Source organism: Bufo gargarizans, chromosome 5 (genome assembly GCF_014858855.1).
Source record: "Bufo gargarizans isolate SCDJY-AF-19 chromosome 5, ASM1485885v1, whole genome shotgun sequence".
Classification (NCBI taxonomy): Eukaryota; Metazoa; Chordata; class Amphibia; order Anura; family Bufonidae; genus Bufo; species Bufo gargarizans.
In genome coordinates, this window is record NC_058084.1 from 40,296,242 (window position 1) to 40,317,752 (window position 21,511).

Here is a 21,511-nt window from a genome sequence, read left to right on the forward strand (position 1 = left end):
ATGAGTTTACAAATCCAGCAAGCGGTTCCTCTCACCGGATCCGGCCTAGCGGGATAATACCGTTCACAGCCCATTGACTCTCATAGTGCCAGCTTTCAGCCGGACAAAAAGTCACGCATACACAAATCTTTATCCAGTCGAAACCCGGCATTTATTCCAGAAAGGGTCCGGATCCCATTATAGTCATTTTGTGCGGCGGTGCACGGCATTATCCCGCTAGGCCAAATCCGGTGAACTGCAGCAGGCTCTTCTTCTGCCGGATTTGTGCATAAGGGGCATCAAGGAAGGGTTTCCTGGCAGTCCGGAGTTGCTGGTGATTCTTGCAGTGGCATAGCATGTGGGCACGCTCCTTTTGACAGATAATGTAGTAGATCATTTGCAGTCCTATGTAACACCACAGATAACACAGTGATAACTCTCTGAGTACAGATAATGTAGTAGATGTTACCTGTAGTCCTATGTAACACCACAGATAACAGTGATAACTCTCTGATTACAGATAATGCAGTAGATGTCACCTGCAGTCCTATGTAACAACACAGATAACACAGTGATAAATCTCTGAGTACAGATAATGTAGTAGATGTTACCTGTAGTCCTATGTAACACCACAGATAACAGTGATAACTCTCTGATTACAGATAATGCAGTAGATGTCACCTGCAGTCCTATGTAACAACACAGATAACACAGTGATAACTCTCTGAGTACAGATAATGTAGTAGATGTTACCTGTAGTCCTATGTAACACCACAGATAACAGTGATAACTCTCTGATTACAGATAATGCAGTAGATGTCACCTGCAGTCCTATGTAACAACACAGATAACACAGTGATAAATCTCTGAGTACAGATAATGTAGTAGATGTTACCTGCAGTCCTATGTAACACCACATATAACAGTGATAACTCTCTGATTACAGATAATGCAGTAGATGTCACCTGCAGTCCTATGTAACACCTCAGATAACACAGTGATAACTCTCTGAGTACAGATAATATAGTAGATGTCACCTGCAGTCCTATGTAACACTACAGATAACACAGTGATAACTCTCTGATTATAAATAATGCAGTAGATGTCACCTGCAGTCCTATGTAACACCTCAGCTAACACGGTGATTACTCTCTGAGTACAGATAATGTAGTAGATGGGTGTGAGCCCCCAGAATTCAGAACACGCACAGTGTGACCTGAAGTCTGGTGCCAGGATGCAGCAGGATGGGCCATATTCTCAATCTCCTCCACCAACCCTACCGTGAAACAGATATGTGCATGAACATTACATACAGGAGAATACAGCACCATACCTGTTACATCCAGTGACGTCTCCTGTGATGTAGACTCTCCTCAGTGTCTTCATTCAGAGATAAGACCACCATGATAACTTCTTTCAGCCGCTTCTCGTCTCTGCAGAGTTTCACAGAAAAAAAATTTGGTTCCTCACTTTACTATCATCCTCCCCCTCCTGGTGTCTCAACACTGTCATCCTGCTGCCCCCCAATACTGTGCTAGAGCCAGACAGATAGCTTTCATTCCCCATAATATTATTCCCCCTGTATATTATAATGACCCCCTGTTTATTATTAATGTATTGGCCCCCTCTGTATTAGTAATAATAATAATATAATGGCCCCCCTTTATTGTTAATATAATGGCCCCCCTCTTTGTTATTAATATAATGGCCCCCTATTTGTTATTAATATATTGTCCCCTCTTTATTTTTAATATAATGGCCCCTCTTTATTTTTAATATAATGGCCCCACTTTATTATTAATATAATGACCCTCTCTTCATTATTAATGTAATGGCCACTCCACTTTTATTAGTATGATGTCCTCTGTCCTCCTCTCTCTGCTCCTCCCCCACCCCCATAGTGCCCCCAGTACCCCAAATTAGAATTACAACTAAGAAAATCTTGACACTGGCAAAAGTATGGTTACTTCGCTTTTCTCTATTCTCTAAGACAAAAACACTCAATAAGTAAGGAGTCATTCACTCCTGAGAATAAGTATGCTGTCATTTTTCTTGATGACCTGTGGGTGATCCCAGTGAAGACCAGTACAGTACCCATTCCTCAGCTGGAAGTGGCTGACAACGGAGAACAGTAGCTTGTATTGAACTAGAATTTATCTTCAAGATTTCCTAGAAGGAGGCTGATCTCCTTAGTTCCATAGCAGACCGCCCCACGTTCACATTGACACAGCATTATCTTAGAATGTACAATTCCTACTTGGGTTAAATGCACAAAGTACATCATTCAGTCTTTCGCAGCAATCTATGAAGGATCAGATTACAGCAATAGGTTGTGTCGGGTGCAATGATAAATCATGTTGGGTGAGGTTATTGAAAATGTATAATGTGGCTGACGGCTGCCGGTGTTATTGACTCGGCCTGATGAATGAGATGCACACAATTAAATGGCCAATGACGCTCCATGTTCTTGGCTAGGAACTATCATATTGCTGCAAACGCTCCGGCTGTAGTAGGAAATGCCCATTGTCCTCTTCCATAGGGTTATTTCGAGGGTTGTTCTTATCTATTGCTATTAGGGGCACAGCTAAAGGTCTTGTGGGCCCTGTTGCAAGTGTTCAGCTTGGTCCCCCTTCCCTCAGTGTTTTGTAGGGGGCAGGTAAGCATATAGCCTACGTGCTGCCTGAGGCACCCCACCCATGCCAAATTCTTGACTTAACCCCTGCCCTCCAGCCAGAGGTGTAACTTGACCAGCATGCACTTTTTATAAGGGCTTGTTCACACGACCGTGCCGTTTTTTTCGGTCCACAAATTGCGGATCTGCAAAAAACGGATGCTGCCTGTGTGCCTTCCTCAATTTGCAGAACGAAAAAGGAGGCTCATTATAGAAATGCCTATTCCTGTCCGCGAAACGGACAAGAATAGGACAGGACAGGATAATTTTTGCGGGGCCACGGAACAAAGCAATGGATGCGGACAGCACACAGAGTGCTGTCCGCATCTTTTGTGGACCCATTGAAATAAATGGTTATGTATACGGACCACATGCAGAACACAGAAAACAGCCCGTATACGGAACGCAAAATACATTTGTGTGAATGAGCCCTAATACTGGTGTCTTCTTATGTGGCCCAAGGGCCCGGTAGCGACTTCTACCTCTGCACCCCCTATAGCTATGCCCCTGGTTGCTATGAGTTTGCCACAATGACACCTACTATATCCAGCTACATTGTTTCAAAATGGGAGACAAATGGTACAAATTAAAATGGACTGTATTAGAATGGATTAATCCTAGTACAGTACCAGAGGATAATAAACGTAGATTACTACAACACGAAACTAGATGGATAACAAGAAAGGAAACAATAAAACCAAATGGATTGAATGATATTTGCAATTTTAGGGTATTCCTGTGATCAGCTGTGGCGTAACTGTTCTTAAATACTTTTAATAGTTTTTATTCATTCGTATGATATAAGTATGAGGTTTGCGTATACTGGGACGTAACCACAATGTATTTAAAGAGCCTGGTTACACCCCATAGTTACACATGAGTAATGAGGCGTAACCTCCGAAATGGCGCATGGTATGGGATGAAAATCAGCTCCGCATTCTCAAGTAAAGAAAGGCCAGCGAGCCTAACTATGTAAAGAAACAATAAAGGATTTGAAAGTGCAGACAGCGCTTCCGATGAGTGAGTATTTTTTTGATTTCTCACCGAAAAATGTGGCTGTTAAAAGGTACGGCTGATCAGATTATAAGGAACAACTGCTCAGAAGCCGTGCACCGCTGGGAAATGTCATTTCTTTTTTCTATGGCAGAAAAATTTGCAGCCATGTGTACTGCCCCACGGAACTCCCATTAGAATCAATAGAAGGTGTTTAGTGGGTGGGTTTCAGAACAGAATACGACCCACAATCTATGCATGACATCTGCTGTGTGAACGTGCCAGTAGGATGATTTCCAGTGGTTTCTTTCAGTAATTGGTAATATTGTCTATAGCAATGGTGGCAAACCTATGGTACAGGTGCCAGAGGCGGCACTCAGAGTCCTCTCTGTGGGCACCCGCACCCTATAAAAAGTATTGGTGTACCAATATGCCTTAGAATTTCCCTGCCATTCATCAGCGCAGGGCGCACTATGAACAGCACAGGCAGCGCACTGAATCTAGGCAGGCTATTATAGATAAATGATAAAGTACATGGAAGATATAATACTATATTGGACTGTAGTATTCAGGGTAAATTGCTGTGTCGGCACTTTGCGATAATGAGTGGGTTTTAGGTCGCAGTTTGGGCACTCGGTCTCTAAAAGGTTCTCCATCACTGGTCTATAGTGTATATAGGAGTTACATTTAGAAGTGTCGGAGGATCCACCAAAGTTACGTAGAGGCCGGCGTCTCTCCATAACGCTAGCTGATCCACCACACGGTATAGGAGTTATTATTAAATAATGATGAGCGGCATAGGCAATATTTGTTTTCGCAATATTTTTATCCGCAATAAATTCGTGATTTCTAGAATTTGCAATCTCCAGTCATTATTTTTGCGATTGCACAAATCGGCACTTATGATGCACATTTTTTTTTGTGCAATATATGCAACTTCACGTTTTATCAGGTCTAAGTACATAGTACGGATTGGTGCACTAAGAATTGTTGTGACATCGCAGCACTATGGGCCAGGTTTATCATTAGCTCAAGTCAGAATAATGGAGTGAAAAAGTCGCAAATTTTTTCGCAATCGCTTAAACTGCGCAAAAATTTGCGACTTTATTGGCTCTGCACTATGCTCACTAGTTTTCTGAAAGTGGGCGTGTTTTCTTATGTAAATTAATCTCTAGACAGATTTATTATTGCGACTATTTAAAAATTCGCAAAAAAGTCACACAAAAATGCACAATTTCACTCCAGTGAGGACCATGCTTATCTTATGCAACTTTTTAATAGAACATGCAACTTTTTCGTAAAGAAGTGCGACTTTTGTAAAGCTGCTTACTGACGGATAAACTGCTATCGTCAAACCACATTTATTAGAGTCTTAAGGGGCCAATAATAAATCTGACTTGGCTAAAACTGACTTTAGCCACATGTGAAAGTGGAGTGAGCTGTCAGAGTCATGATAAATCTGGCCCTATGTCTGTAGCATGTATGTATGGACAGCAGAGAAACAGTAATTCCTATCACACTACCTAACACCCTGCACTGGAACCTATCAGCTACACTATATCACTATGTAACCTACACTGACTATCTCCCACTAACTATCTGTATTATATATATGAGCTAACTAACTATCTAATGTAATTGAATAAGGAATAGGATCCAGATGAAAGCACAGAGCACAGCACTGACACTGCTCTCTCTCTCCGAACTGTAGAAAATGGCTGCTGGGGAGGTCCTTATATAGTAAGGGGTAGGCAACTTTCCTATTGGCTGCTAGGGATGTTGCTAAGCTCTGACAAAGACATTGCAGCCTTCTCATTGGCCCACAAGCAGGATGGGAGGTTACTGAGGAAAACTTTTTTTTTTTGTTAATATTCGCAATTACGAATATATAGCGATAAAAATTCACTGGTCTTAATGTGCCCCATAATGTCATATGGACTACAGTGTATTATATTGTTTATAGTGCATATATTGTTAAACTATTTACAGTATAGGCTTATATTGTCGTATAGAGTATATATTGTCTACAGAGTACTGTATATATGGTTATATTGATTAATAGTGTAGATATGTTATTTTAACTATAGTATATATGGTTGTATTGACTATAGTGTAAGTATTGTTATATTAACTGTAGTGTAGATTATATTGACTATTGTGTGTATATATATAGTGACTATATTGTGTATAAATTATATTGGCCATAGTGTACAGTATAGTTTTATTTACTATAGAGTATATATGGTTATATTGACTATAGTATACACTGTATATTTATACACCATACAGTATATAAGGTTTTTTGGACTGTAGTGTAGATATGTTATACTGACTATAGTGTATGTATGTTATATTGACCAGTTATGGTATATTGGCTCTAGTGTATATATTATATGGAGTATAGTTAATATATTATGGTGTATATATTGTCATACTGACTATAGTGTATATACTGATTATATAATATATATATATATATATGTTATACGTAGTGTATTTATTGTCATATTGACCACAGTGTAATCTCCATCTCTATTTACCGCTTGTGCAGAACAGTTATTTGAATATGGATGCATATCGTTAGTTTAGCTGAGGTGTTCCTGTTAATGCTTGCATCTGGTGGGAACATATTCCTACAGAAAGCTGGCTCAGTACCAGGGTTTTTTATATTTAATATTTCTTATGCATTGTGAAACACTTGATGAATCAAATGCCCATTCAATGCCAAGAAAGTGCTCCAGACTTCAGGCCAAAATTGTGTCTGCACAAAGGTTTTTATTTGAAATGTATCAGAGTACAATTGCATCCATTGTATTCTTTTGGCAATAGGCTTCTCTTCTGCAGCGCAGACTTGTGTTAAATAAATTGGTAAAATTGGAATAAACCCTTTAAAATTGCTGGTTTATAATGAAGGTAATTTTCTGTTTATTAAAGAGAATTTGCTCGACACGTCTCTCATCTCTTCTGGAGAAAGTAGCTCTATCTCATTTGTGGATCCCAGTCATCCTTCGGGTTTCTATTTTTCTCATTGTTCCAATGTTCTAATCATCTATGAGACCAAGGTTGTACAGTACACTGTAGAGGACAGACCATGCAGCTGATCTGGGGCCATCAGAGAAGGGAACAAGCTATGCATAATTACATACCGGAGTAACTGCGCAGGACTTCCTTCTCCAAAGAACCTACAGGGTTTGGAAACAAGAGAGTCGGTATTGGCCCATTGAAAGATGTAAGAGCAGAAAAATACAATCCTTGGTGGCACAGTAATGGAGGACCAAGTTTGAACTTTGCTGTAGGGTCACCTCTCTTCTCCGTATGTCGTATCTCCCAACCTTAAGAATTGATTGCCCAGTTTTCCTCATACTATACCATATATTTGAGCCTACAGAATTTAAAGGGTTGTCCAAGGATACAATAAATGAAATGACCTGCAGGGAATGTTATAAAATAAGAAACCAACCCTTATTCTCCTGCAAATCCAATGCTGCTCCAGCTCCTGCAGCAATAACGTGCCATACATATATATGACCTCTGCAGCCAGTCACTGGCCTCAGCAGTGATTCTAGCTAAGGCTAATGGTTTGGTGCAATAGTCACATGGATGTGTGTGGTGTCATCACTGCTGGACAAGAGAACACAGACCAGCGGGATTACTGGAGCATGCTAGATTCAAAAGGTGAATATAATGGTTAGTTTTATATTTTAGAACATTCCCTGCAGGTACTTTAATTAATTATATTCTTGGATTACCCCTTTTGTATTGGTCCCTATAGTGACTTCCACTTGTCTTCACTGAGGACATAGAGGTCTTTATTTAACCGCCCCAGGACCGGCGGCCCTGTTATTCCTCCTGAACGCGCCGGCGCGTACTCTCGCGAGAGGCGAGATTTCCTGTCACAGGATCGGCCGGTAAGCGAGTAGATCTACAGCCTGCCAGCGGCGATCGTTCGCTGGCAGGCTGTAGATGTGATTTTTTTTAACCCCTAACAGGTATATTAGACACTGTTTTGATAACAGCATCTAATATACCTGCTACCTGGTCCTCTGGTGGTCAATTTTGCTTGGATCGACCACCAGAGGACACAGGAAGCTTAGTAAAGTAGCACCAAGTACCACACTACAACCCCCCTGTCACTTATTACCCCTTATTAACCCCTGATCACCCCATATAGACTCCCTGATCACCCCCCGTCATTGATCACCCCCCTGTCATTGATCACCCCCCTGTCAGGCTCCATTCAGATGTCCGTATGTGTTTTACGGATCCACGGATCCATGGATCGGATCCGCAAAACACATATGGATGTCTGAAGGGAGCCTTACAGGGGGGTGATCAATGACACGGGGGTGATCACCCCATATACACTCCCTGATCACCCCCTGTCATTGATCACCCCCCTGTAAGGCTCCATTCAGACGTCCGTATGTGTTTTGCGGATCCGATCCGTGGATCCGCAAAACACATACGGACGTCTGAATGGAGCCTTACAGGGGGGTGATCATCCCATATAGACTCCCTGATCACCCCCCTGTCATTGATCACCCCCCTGTAAGGCTCCATTCAGACATTTTTTGGGCACAAGTTAGCGGAAATAGATTTTTTAGCGGAAAATGATGATTTATTTTTTATTTTATTTTTTCTTACAAAGTCTCATATTCCACTAACTTGTGAAAAAAAATAAAAACTTCCATGAACTCACTATGCCCATCACGAAATACCTTGGGGTGTCTTCTTTCCAAAATGGGGTCACTTGTGGGGTAGTTATACTGCCCTGGCATTTTAGGGGCCCTAATGCGTGAGAAGTAGTTTGAAATCAAAATGTGTAAAAAATGCCCTGTGAAATCCGAAAGGTGCTCTTTGGAATGTGGGCCCATTTGCCCACCTAGGCTGCAAAAAAGTGTCACACATGTGGTATCGCCGTACTCAGGAGAAGATGGGGAATGTGTTTTGGGTGTCATTTTACATATACCCATGCTGGGTGAGATAAATATCTCGGCAAAAGACAACTTTTCCCATTTTTTTATACAAAGTTGGCATTTGACCAAGATATTTCTCTCACCCAGCATGGGTATATGTAAAATGACACCCCAAAACACATTGCCCAGCTCCGCTCCATGGGGCTGAACTACTATGCTAAGCACAGCCGTTATACAATGCATGGCTGCCTTCTCAAACAGCTGATCAGTTGGGGGCGTGGGGGTCGGATCCCCAACAATCAGATACTGATGACCTATCAAGATATAAAAGTCCCGGAAAACCCTTTTAACGAGGACCTTTCCGCTTTCCTTACATTGTTGATCAGTAGCTACGGATCATCTTTACTTTAAAACTTTGCATTGTGCCATTCCTGTATTATTCCTAATAGAAATGTATGAATAAATTCACAACTAGGTGATACCATTCCCCTTGTCAATGGTGCGTCTTCCTCCATAGTCAGCACTAATTTGACAGTGTCAGACCATGTTATGGATGTATCTACAACTGGTAATGCCCACTTTTGATTGATTCATAACTTTCAAGCAGGAATAACAGAGGAATGACACATCATAGTAAAGATGCTCCAGGATTATGCAATGGAGAATACAGTTATTTTCCAAAACATACATATCGGGAGTCAGTCTTCCATTTTCGTCAACTTTTTTCTTTGAATCTGGTTACTAGCTTATTGTTAGTGGTCTTACTGTGGAGACCCTTGCAATCATTTACTATCACTGTACACACCCCTCAGTAGCCACTCACCTGCATTGATGGTGTTAGAATAACAACAACCATCACACGCAAGCAGGGATTGTGCAGCCTTAAACTACTCAGACCCACTATTCCTACCTACTTGCACAATCACACTAGGCAGTGACCTACAACTGGACGACAGTCCCTATATAGAAATATGTGAAGGGCGACACACAAACAGCGGCAAACAAACAAAATCAGAGTCAAAACCAAATGGTCTATACAGAACAAGTTATGCCAGAGACAAACGAGAAGCCCAACAAAGTCAGAACCAGGAGATAAATTACGATACCAGAACGTCAGAAGCCAAAACCGCAAAACGCAGTCACAAGTCCAATCCAGAAATCAGAAGCCAGAGATGTCTGCAATAATAACTATGAACAGTAGAGGAAAATTCCCCGGTATCTGTACTCTGCAGATGCCGGTCTTTATTCTGGATGAAATGCAACTCACGCCGGCGTGTCTTCACGCCCGATGGAGCTGCTGCCTGCACACCCTGACAATCAGGAGCCCCAGCACACTTTCTCATTGACCCAAACTTTGATGCACTAAAATTGCTGTAAAATAGTCATAGTAAGGGCTAGAGGCCTGTAAAAGGAAGCAAAATGGGGGTAAGAGCAGGACAATTGCCCTATTGCCCCGCAAAGGAAAATGACTTAAAATAACATAGAATAGAATCAAAAATTAAATAATAATCTTGAACTAGGAGGCGGAGGTCAAAGTGGAGTAGGAGGCTGTAGACATAGCGGTCTAGGTGAAAGCGGCGGCAGAGGAGGAGGATATAGCCAAAACAGTTTTTGTTTTGTTTTTTCCTTTTTTATTTATTGTTAATAAATTTGGGAAGGCCTCAAAAATTGGGAAATTGAAAATAGAACGCAAAGAGAAAGTGCGCTGGAGTATAACAATAGCTGGGTGCGACTGGTATACATGTCTATTCAGCACAAGGTACGGACAAGTCCTGTGGGATCCATGCCTAGTTCATTTTAGTGAACGTGAGCTTGACCACATAGGCTGTGGACAGTGCGGCTGCACTTGTCTGTGATCACCCCCCGTGCTAAACACACGTTCGGGCAATACACTGGCCCTAGGGCATGCCAGCACCTCCAAAGCGTAAAGAGCAACCTCAAGCCATGTGCTCAATTTGGAGACCCATAAGTTGAATGGGGCAGACCCATCACTCAGTACATGTAGGCGTGTGCACACGTATAGTTCCACCATGTTGCTGAAATACTGCCTCCTGCTAAGACATTCCGTATCAGCTGGTGATGCTGGTTGTTGTGGCGTGCTGACAAAGCTTGTCCACATTTCTGCCATGTTAACCCTCCCATCTGAGGTGCTGGTGGTGTCCCAGCTGCGTTGGCGACTTCTTCCTCCTCCTCCTCTGCCTTCGCATTGTGCTTCCACTGTGCCCCCTCTGTCAGATGGGAATGCCATCAGCAGCGTGTCTACCAGCGCGTGCTTGTACTCGCGCATCTTCCAATCACGCGCCAGTGACGGAATTGAGGATGGTACGTTGTTGTTGTAGCGGACCCAGCAGGGTGGCTACCCAGTAATCAGCACTGGTTAGAATGTGGGCAACTTGGCAGTCGTTGCACAGGCACTGCAACATGTAGTCGCTCATGTGTGCCAGGATGCCCAGAGCAGAGACAACGACAAGCTGTCCTCTGTGGGAGGTGTATTGTTTGTGTCCTCTGTATCCTCCCTGCCACGCACCAGTAATGCCCATGAACTGCTTTGGGTTGCCACCCTGCTGTGAACACGGTTTCTCCTCTTCCTCCTCATCCTCCAGAACTATGTCCTGGCTGGACAGTTGTGTACCTGGCTTCTGTTGGTGCAGGAACCCACTTGTGAATGACTGGCCTAATAAGCCTCGAAATGATCCCTCTTCCTCCTCCTCTTACTCCTGTGCCACATCCTCTTCCATCATCGCCCAAAACTTTTTTTTCAAGAAGACATAGAAGTGGGATAGTAACACTGAGTATGGCGTCATCGGCACTAGCTATAGTGGAGTACTCGAAATGGAGCAACACTGCACACACGTCCCCCATGGAGGCCCACTTAGTGGTGGTGAAGTGGTGCTGTTCCGCAGAGTGACTCACCCATGCATGCTGCAGCTGAAACTCCACTATCTCCTGCTGCTGCTCGCACAATCTCTCCAGCATGTGCAAGGTGGAGTTTCACCTTGTGGGTAGGTCGCGTATAAGGCGGTGAGCAGGAAGGCTGAAGTTATGCTGCAGCAGAGACAGGTGAGCAGCAGCAGGGTGAGAACGCCGAAAGTGTGCAGAGACGGCCTGCACATTCTGCAGCAGCTCTGACATATCGGGGTAATTTTTCAGGAACCTCTGCACCGCCAAATTTAACACGTGCTCCAGGCAAGGGATGTGCGTTAATCCGGCTAGGCCCAGAGCTGCTATGAGATTTTGCCCGTTATCGCACAACTCCAGGCCGGGATTGATGCTCAGTGGCACCAACCACTCATCGATCTGTTGTTCCTTGCCTGTCCACAGCTCCTGTGCGGTGTGTTTTTTTCCCCCCAAATAGATGATTTTCAAAACAGTCTGCTGTCGTTTCCCCCTGGCTGTGCTGAAGTTGGTGGTGCAGGTGTTATGCTGACCGGATGAGGAGGCCGTAGAGGAGGAAGCGAAGGAGGTTGAGGCAACGAAAAACGTCCCGCAATCCTTGTTGGCAGAAGGACATGCGCCAAAATGCTATCTGCCTCAGGCCCAGTCGCCACAGCATTTACCCAGTGTGTAGTTAGGGGGATATAACGTCCCTGCCTGTGCTTACTGGTCCACGTATCGGTGTTATGTGGACCTTGCCACAGATGGCATTGCGCAGTGCACACCTGATTTTGCCACTTGGCGATGGCTCACCTGGAAAAGTAGTGGCGGCTGGGAACCACATACTGTGGGACAGCCACCGCCATAAGGTTTTTAAAAGTCTTCATCTCCACCAGACAGAATGACAGAAATTCAAAAGCCAGGAATTTTGAAATGCTGGCATTCAGGGCGAGGGATCATGGGTGGGTAGGGGGGCACTTCCTCTTTCTCTCCAGTGTTAGGGAGATGGACAGCTGAACGCTTCCATGGAACAGTGTGGAGCTGCTTGGTGATGGTGACGGAGGTGGTGGCGTTGCTGCCACATCCTTTGTTTGCTGGGTGGCAGGTGCTACTGTCACTCCAGAGGGGGAGGAAGAGGCCGAGACTTCAGCAGAAGAGGGAGCAGGAGGAGCCTGAGATCTTTCATGGTTTTTAAGGTGTTTACTCCACTTCAGCTCGTGCTTTGCATTTAGATGGTCAGGTTTAGAATATTTATGCCTCGCTTCAGGCTCTGATTGCACAGTGTGCAAACCACTTGCGTCTTGTCATCAGCACATTGTCTGAAGAACTGCCACGCCAGGGAACTCCTTGAAGCTGGCTTTGGTGTGCTCAGTTCCTGGGTGTGGTGGGCAGTAAAAGGGGTACTGGCTAGGGGATGGCCACTCTGCCTTTGCACCCTGCTCCCTCTTTTGCTGTGCGGTTGGCGCTGTGTGACCACCACCTCTTCCTCGGTACTGCACATGTTACTCGCATGACCTTGATTCCATGTGGGGTCTAGGACCTCATCATCCTCCACATCATCTTCCCCCCACTCTTCACCCCTGCCCTCCTTGTCTGTCTGCACACTGCAGAAAGCCGCAGCAGTTGGCACTTGTGTTTCGTCATCATCAGGGACGTGCTGCGGTGGTCCTACCATGTCCACATCCTGAAACATAAGTGGTTGGGCATCAGTGCACTCAACCTCTTCTACTTCTAGGGCAAGGCTAGGTGGACAGCCCTTGTAAACCCTGCTAGCAGAGTCATCAAAAAGCATAAGAGTCTGCTGCATGGCTTGGGGCTCAGACTGCTTGGTTGATTTGCAAGGGGGTGAGGTGAAGACAGATGGCCATGGGCTGCAGGTGCAAACTCTGCACTTTCAGCAGGGGACCGGGTGGGAGACATTGTGAAGGAACTGGAGGCACTGTCAGCCACCCAATCTACTACCATCTTTACTTGTTCTGGCCTCACTATTCGTACACCGGTATTCAGGCCTACCAAATAACGCTGAACGTTCTGTCACCTATATGCACCTGAGGAAGGTGTTTCGTTTGGGCTTGTAGCTGGCACAGATCGACCACGTCCTCTACCTGCAACAGGAGCTCCACCAGCAGCACCATAACCAGGGCCACGTCCCTTATTTGACACTCTCCTCATTCTTTGAGGTCACCCACTAAACTAACAGACGGATTAACTATATAAATTTCCCTGTCACGTATGCAGTGCAGGTGTACCTTACACCAAAAATGGGCATATGTCACCCACCAAACTATCAGACAGACTAATATATTTATTGGGTCAGGGGTACAAAGATGGTGCATTGCACGCACAAAAGATCGCTATAGGTCATCCAAAGAATTAAAAGCCATATTAATTATTATATTTCTGTGTCAGGGGTGCAAAGCTGGTGTATTGCACCCACCAAAAAAATCATTATAGGTCACCCACAAAACAAATAGCCAGATTCCTAACACTCTCCCTCGCTTCAGCTGCCTGGTTCCTGTCCCTGCACTACTCAGAGCTGATGGGCGGTGCTACACGTGATCCAGCTTGTATAGAGGCGGGGTCACATGATGCACTGGCCAATCACAGCAATTACATTACTAGGCATGGCTTTGATGGCTTCTAAGTGCCCACAGCTTAAAGGCTTGTTGATTGGCTGCTCTGCAGCCTTTCAACAAGCTTTATTAAATGCCCGAACACCGAACTCAAATCCGAACTTTTGCTCCAAAGTTTGGGTTTGGATCCGGGTGCCTGAACTTGCAAAGTTCAGTATGGACCTGAACTTTGCAGTTCGGGTTCGCTCAACACTACTGTAGGGTCCATTTCTCTTCTACATGTGCCACTGATTGAGAGCCCTTAATTGTCCTTAAATGTCCTAATGTAGCATATGGAAAAAGATTGTGTAAAGCAAATATTTCCAAATGCATCAGTCTGCCGGTGTACATGTCCTAATATGTAATGCACAAAAAAAGATTTATGTCTTATGTAGGACTACAAGAATCCTTTTCCATGTAAGTAATGTGTTTTTGAACAGTTCCTATCCTTGTTCATTTTCTCCTGGTGGATATTTAGAATGCCCTTAATTTAAGGGGTTCATTATCTCTCCAGTCATGCTTAATAAATCTCATAGCGGTCTTTTCTTGCCTTCTGCTGGGAAGAACCAATTGACAGTGACATTTTCTATTAGATTTGTGAATAAATTGGTGTGAATTTCCAGCTTTAGAAAAAGACTTTACATTTTGGGGGTTTTGTCAGTTCCTAGATGTGCACATTGAAGCTTCTACTTAAACTGTCCTCCTGAGGAGGCATACTCGTTTATGCAGGTAGTCTCTTAGATTTGTCGAAAAGTGATAAGGATTCATGGATTTTTTTTTTATTATTTTTTTTTTGGTATAATGTCATTCCATTACTTTTAAAATACATAAATATACAGAGATTCTTTTTGTCTCCTTTCTTCCTAACAGAAGCTTCATGTCTTGTTTAGAGCAAATTTAGAGATTGTTTTAAGCAAATACTGTATATAGTATATGTTCCTAGGGAGCGGAGCATGATGCGCTGATATGCACCCCCTCTTCCAGTGCAACACTAGGCATAATGGTGTGTATAATTTGTGGGCATTTTTTTTTTTTTTTAAAGGGGTTATCCTCTTTCTAAAAAAAAAAAATAATACTAAAAGGAACCACAAATATTATAAAAAAACAACAAACTACTTCATTCTGCTGCTCATCCAGTTCTTAAAGGGTTGTTCCCCTCTCAGACATTGGGGGCATATTGCATGGATATGCTCCCAATTTATGATAGGTGCAGGTCCCAACTCTTACCCTAGACCCTTACCTATGCTTAAAACATAGTCCACAAAGTCCCAGAGGGCACAGTTTGCATGCGAGGCCACCGTCCATTCATTCCTATGAGACCATTAAAATTAGCCGAACATTGGCTCAGCTATTTCTATCAGTCCCATAGAAGTGAATTGAATGGTGGCCACGCTTGCACTTTGGGCTACCAATTAATTTAAGTGGGATCTTCAAAAATAGCTAAGTGTACCACTCAGCAATTTTTGTCTCTTCTATAGGAATGAATGGAGGGCGGCTGCGCATGCGCGGTGCATCCTCCAGGACTGTGAGCTCCATTCTAATTATAGGTGCGGGTCCTAGAGGTGGGAACCACACCTATCAGACATGGGACACAAATAACCCTTTAACAGTCTTTGGCTGCCAGCTTGTAATCAGTGGCCAGAGTCAAGATGCTGGTAAATATGGCACATACCAGCTGAGGTTGCCAGTGGTTGCCTAAAATGCTCATGTGCAGGTATGGCGCCCCATCACTGACAGATTGAAAACAGTGACCTGTGGGGGTCCACTGGCACATCTGCAGGGGATTTAAGATTTGAGTTTTTTTTTTTTTTTATGTGTGTGTCCATTCCCCCCCCCCTCCCCCCTCAGAAACTATATAACGCCCTAAAGGAGTTGTCTAGGACTTTACTATTGATTGTCCATCATTAGGATACATCATCAATATCTAATTTGCGTGGGTCTGACACCATACACCTAGGTGGATCAGCTGTTTCAGCGTAGCCATGGCACTAGACATGGGCAACATAACTACAGTACACAGTGGAGAGAGCTAATAACTGCAGCACTGCTCCCTTTCACTTCCATGGGAGCAGTGCTGCAGTTATCAGCTCAGTCCACTACATAATGGACGAAGCTGTGTAGTTCTGGTGCTGGAGCTACTCGCTAATAGTTGATCAGCGGGGCCATGTTGTATTGGACCCCTGCTGATCAGATATTGATAGCCTATCCTGAAGTTAGTCCATCAATAGTAAAATCCTGGACAACCCCAAGGGTAATTTTAAAAGCCTATGGAACCAAAGCATGAAAGCTTTCCTCTTCTGTAGTTCCAAGTGGTCCTGTTTTAGAACAGTATATATGGTGTGAACCTCTCCATTGGCCCCACAAATGTAGCAAACAATAGAGTTGAAATGATAGGGGTTGGTGACTGAATGTCACTCCATGCTCAATATATTGTAGAGAGCCTTGGTGGCTTAATCAGGACCACAAGAGGGTGTCCTTTTTTATTTTTGTATAGTATATTCCATTATTATTTGTGTATTCCACTGGTTAACTTTTTTCTGCCTAGAACATGTGAAGGGTTTATTATTCTTTGACTGGATCTGACTAGTAGTGATTAAATAAGTTTCTACAATTGTTTTTATTACATTACATTAAATTGCTGACTGTCTAAGAGATTAAAGACCCTGTACACCCCTAACCAAGTGATTCAGTTTTCTTTTTATTGTTAAGTACAATCCATTTGGAGTCCTATTACTAATTTAAGTTGAATTTCATTTGCTTAATAACGATGTACTTGTCAGGTCATTCATTAATCTATATAGGTAAAAAAAATATTTTATAGTTTTATATTATATAGTCTTTTATTTTCTTTTATAGCTCTTCTGCCAATTTTAGTAGTTGAGACTACTTCAGCCAGCAACCCCAATATACATGTTTTATTTCTAAAAGCTAAGTAATGAATTAAAAAAACTAGATCTAATTATGATGAAGACAATTACATTTGTGCTTAATTTGGCCTGAAAACTTGGCTTGTCAATATCCCCAAAGAATAGACCTTGTACGGTTGTGTTAAAGAAAACCCCAGCTTTGTAAAGATAATATTATTGCTCATGTTTGATATATGTTTTGCTTTCTTGATTTTTCAGAGACGCAGAGGCTCCGGGGTTTTTTGTGCCAACTGCTTGACCACAAAGACTTCACTTTGGCGAAAGAATGCAAATGGTGGCTACGTCTGCAATGCCTGTGGCCTCTACCAGAAACTGCACTCGGTAGGCAAAGCGAATATTCCTAATTTTCATTGCCAGGTCTAGAGAAATATGAACACATGTGGTCTCTTCTATATGAAATGTACAATTGCCTTCGACTTTCATATAGAATAGTCCACATGGCTTTGCTTTCCACTCTATTTTACCTACGATAGGGACGTTTGGATATTTTTAGTCTATAAATAAAGTTATGGATCATAGAATTATTTTATGTTTATGTAGGATGAACTGTAGTGTGCTCAACCCCAAAAAAAAATTACCTGCCCTTGCCTGATTGGGATACATGATTGGATCTGCATGTTATCCACACCATGAAGAACCACATATGCTATGGCCTGCTTACCGTCAAATAATCAAAATGCATTAAACGGACAGATTTGCGTACACAAGCGTAGCTGCCTGACTGGCCAATGGACTGTCTCGTCTTTCCAATGAGTCAAAAATAAGTCAAATTGTAGAAGTGCTTAAAAGGGGTTTATCGATAATATCAATTTTTAAGACCGTGCCCATAGACTTCTCCTTGAAATAGAGGATTCATACCTACCTGCTCCAAGTCGCTCTGATCCTCTGCTCTGATGCTCCTGTCTCTATATTCCGGTCCATGTATTGTTTACATCCGGCAGTGCATGGTCACATGCACCACTTCAGCCAATAACTGCTCCTTGTGGCCACATCATCGCTGAATCCAGTCATTGACTTTAGTGGAGCATGTCACCATGCACTGTCGGATGTAAATAATGCAGGGACTGGAAGATGGAGACAGATGGAGTGGCAGGTAAGGTACGGTAAGTATGGTAGCAGGCTGTAAACACTTTAAAAAACTCTAAAAAAACATTATTACTGGAAAACCCCTTTAAGTGAACCTTACACCACTTCTCACAAGTCTGTTGTATTATGTATTTGCATACCCCAAGTAGTAATGCTGGATAAATTGACAACTGGTGTTTTACCATTCCCTTTGTCAAAAGGATGTGTCCCTACACAGTCTTCCATTGTCATCATTGGAGGTTGTAGGAGCACGCAGTCAACTGGAAAGACCCAGTTGTCAATTTATTCCCAACTTTCTACGAGGAATACCATAGGTATTGAACAACACATAGTTCTGCCAGAATTTCACAAAGGATACAAGTATTGTCTAGAACAAATCAGAAGTGTTAATAGATCCTCTTTAGTTGAAATGAGCGAATTTGTTAAAATTCAATTTGTATCTGATTCGAATCAAATGTACTTTGAATGCCTGGAAAAGTGTGTCTATCTTTATATTCCAGTATCTCTCTGACAGAAAAATTCTCCCAAATTGAATCTCAAGAAATGCTGATTCTAATCTCTGGTTAAATTTTTATTCTAAAGAATCTATTCGCTTAAATTTGATAAGGATGAGCAAACCTAAACTGCAAAGTTCGGGTTCGTACCTAACTTTGCAAGTTCGTGTACCCGGACCCGAACCTGGACTTTTTCACTGAAGTCTGAGTTCAGTGTTTGGGTGATTTTATTATTTTCCATTACAACATGGTCATATCGGAAAATAATAGAATTCTTAAGACAGAATGCAAAACAATATGACCATTTAGGGGTTAAAACAAAACAACTCACCTCATCTACTTGATCACGCTGCAGCAGCTTATTCTATCTTCACTGAACAGGATCTGTCAAAGGACCTGCAATATGAGTAGCGACGTCACCATGTGGGAGAGCGATGTGTGAGATGACGTCACCACGCTCTCCCACATGGTGACGTCATTATGCATATTGCAGGTCCTTTGGCAGATCCTGTTGAGTGTAGATAGAAGAAGCCTATGCAGCACGATCAAGTGGATGAGGTGAGGTTTTTTTAAAACCCCTAAATGGCCATATTGTTTTGCATTCTGTCTTAAGAATGCCATTATTTTCAGATATAACCATTTTATAATGGAAAATAATAAAGTAAAATTCAGGTAATCATTGACTTCAATGGGGTTTGGGGTTAAGTTCAGGACCCGAACTTTGACCTGAATTTCAGCCGAACCCGGCAAACCCAAACTTCCACGGATTCACTCATCCCTAGTAATGGACTTACCGTTGCCCATCTGGCTGTGTGGACAATCCATGACGGTCTATGGGTAGTTTCAAATTCTTCTTCCCTGCAGAACCATCATCAGGCAATATGCTGCTATTATGATTTTTTTTTTTAGTTATTGAGTTATTCCTATTTAGTCAACTTTCACTTTTAGGTTTATCTACTGGGCTTGGTAAACAATAGCCTTCAGAACCTTTCTAATGGATTTCTGTAAAGCTATCACATCTTTACTAGCAAACAGCACTTCATTACAGGGCCATCTCCTGTCTTCTAGTGCAGCAACATTACTTGTTAAGGCTTTTCTCACATAATATTTATTGTAAAATTCTCTATACCTCTGGAAAATAGCCCAAGATCCACTGCTCCCCAGAGAACCGGTATTATTGGCGCTGAGATATTCTTCTGCAGCAGAATTTATAGAGAACTTTACCTGCAGTATTTCCATTGACTTATGAAGTGCTACAAATTCTATGAAGCACAGTTTAAAAGGTCTATTGTTGTGTTTCCTTCTTGCTGTGCAATAACACTACTGCCCAATTTTTCTAAAATATATCCAAACACAGTGTGGCATTTTCATTTCAGAACTGTATTGCTCAGGATGTTTATTTCTCTCCTTTTTGCTTATTCATTGCCATCAGATTTTGTGTCACTCATCCTATTTACCAAAGAAGACAGATGGGTAAAATGAAGCATTGCAAAAAATTCAAAACTTCCCTATCATTTTATTTTTGGAACTGGGCATTACAGAATGAGAAAAAGAAGACTGCTAGAAATATTTAAGATCATATTTACTCTGGCATTTTATAAAGCATGGTAGAGAATATAGGTTTCTTTCCTTTCTTACCTTTCCTCTTGGCTCGGCATATCTGATTTTCTGATACTCTATCATGCTATGTCTTTCCTATTTACGTGACTGTCTTTTAGTCAATCAAGAGTTTTGCTATCCTGTCAGAAGAATTTGATTGAAGCTTTGTGAGAAGTTGGAATATTTGATTTGAGCCAAGGGAATGGCAAATACCCTTGGACTTCATGTTTATTTTGACTTGGAGGTGTAATGTGAAGCTCTTGGGCTCCAATGCAAAAGCTTTACTAGGGTTCCTCACCCAACATGTGCTTTTTATAATGCTTGTGCATTTTGGTGAGGGCTTTGGCTTTGCTCTAACAAGTCCGGTGCAGGTGTGATTGCCATCTCTGAATCCCCTACCATGCTACTAAATCCTGAAAACAACATACAAATTCAGTGGTGGGGCAAATGATAGGAATTCGTTACGTGCCTCTCAACCTTTTTAAGTTGCGTTTTAAGAATGTCCTGTCATCACCTCTTTCAAACTTGGCCTTTCTGTGACCTATGGCCGGGCTAATAGTGAATAGACTCTATAGCAAGGCAAATGAGAGCTGTTATATTCTGGGTGTAGAGCTGCACATTAGTATAAGAATGGCAGGCTACGAAGGAGATGGTTGGCTAATGATTAGAGTTGAGCGAACACCTGGATGTTCGGGTTCGAGAAGTTCGGCCGAACATCCCGGAAATGTTCGGGTTCGGGATCCGAACCCGATCCGAACTTCGTCCCGAACCCCATTGAAGTCAATGGGGACCCGAACTTTTCGGCACTAAAAAGGCTGTAAAACAGCCCAGGAAAGAGCTAGAGGGCTGCAAAAGGCAGCAACATGTAGGTAAATCCCCTGCAAACAAATGTGGATAGGGAAATGAATTAAAATAAAAATTAAATAAATAAAAATTAACCAAAATCAATTGGAGAGAGGTTCCATAGCAGAGAATCTGGCTTCCCGTCACCCACCACTGGAACAGTCCATTCTCAGATATTTAGGCCCCGGCACCCAGGCAGAGGAGAGAGGTCCCGTAACAGAGAATCTGTCTTCATGTCAGCAGAGAATTAGTCTGCATGTCATAGCAGAGAATGAGGCTTCACGTCAGCCACCACTGCAACAGTCCATTGGCATATATTTAGGCCCAGCACACACACAGGCAGAGGAGAGAGGTCCCGTAACAGAGAATCTGGCTTCATGTCAGCAGAGAATCAGTCTGCATGTCATAGCAGAGAATCAGGCTTCACGTCAGCCACCACTGCAACAGTCCATTGTCATAAATTTAGGCCCAGCACCCAGGCAGAGGAGAGAGGTCCCGTAACAGAGGATCTGGCTTC

At 42.8% G+C, this 21,511-nt stretch overlaps 1 protein-coding gene across 4 annotated transcripts in view; it reads left to right on the forward strand.

Moving 5' to 3' along the window:
• TRPS1 (transcriptional repressor GATA binding 1) overlaps positions 1-21,511 on the forward strand; it is a 275,397-nt gene that overhangs the window by 237,517 nt on the left and 16,369 nt on the right. For all 4 annotated transcript variants that reach the window (XM_044294001.1, XM_044294003.1, XM_044294002.1 and 1 more), the window contains one exon: positions 17,171-17,293. In XM_044294001.1, the coding sequence (XP_044149936.1) occupies positions 17,171-17,293 (123 nt within the window). The remainder of the gene's footprint in view (positions 1-17,170; positions 17,294-21,511) is intronic.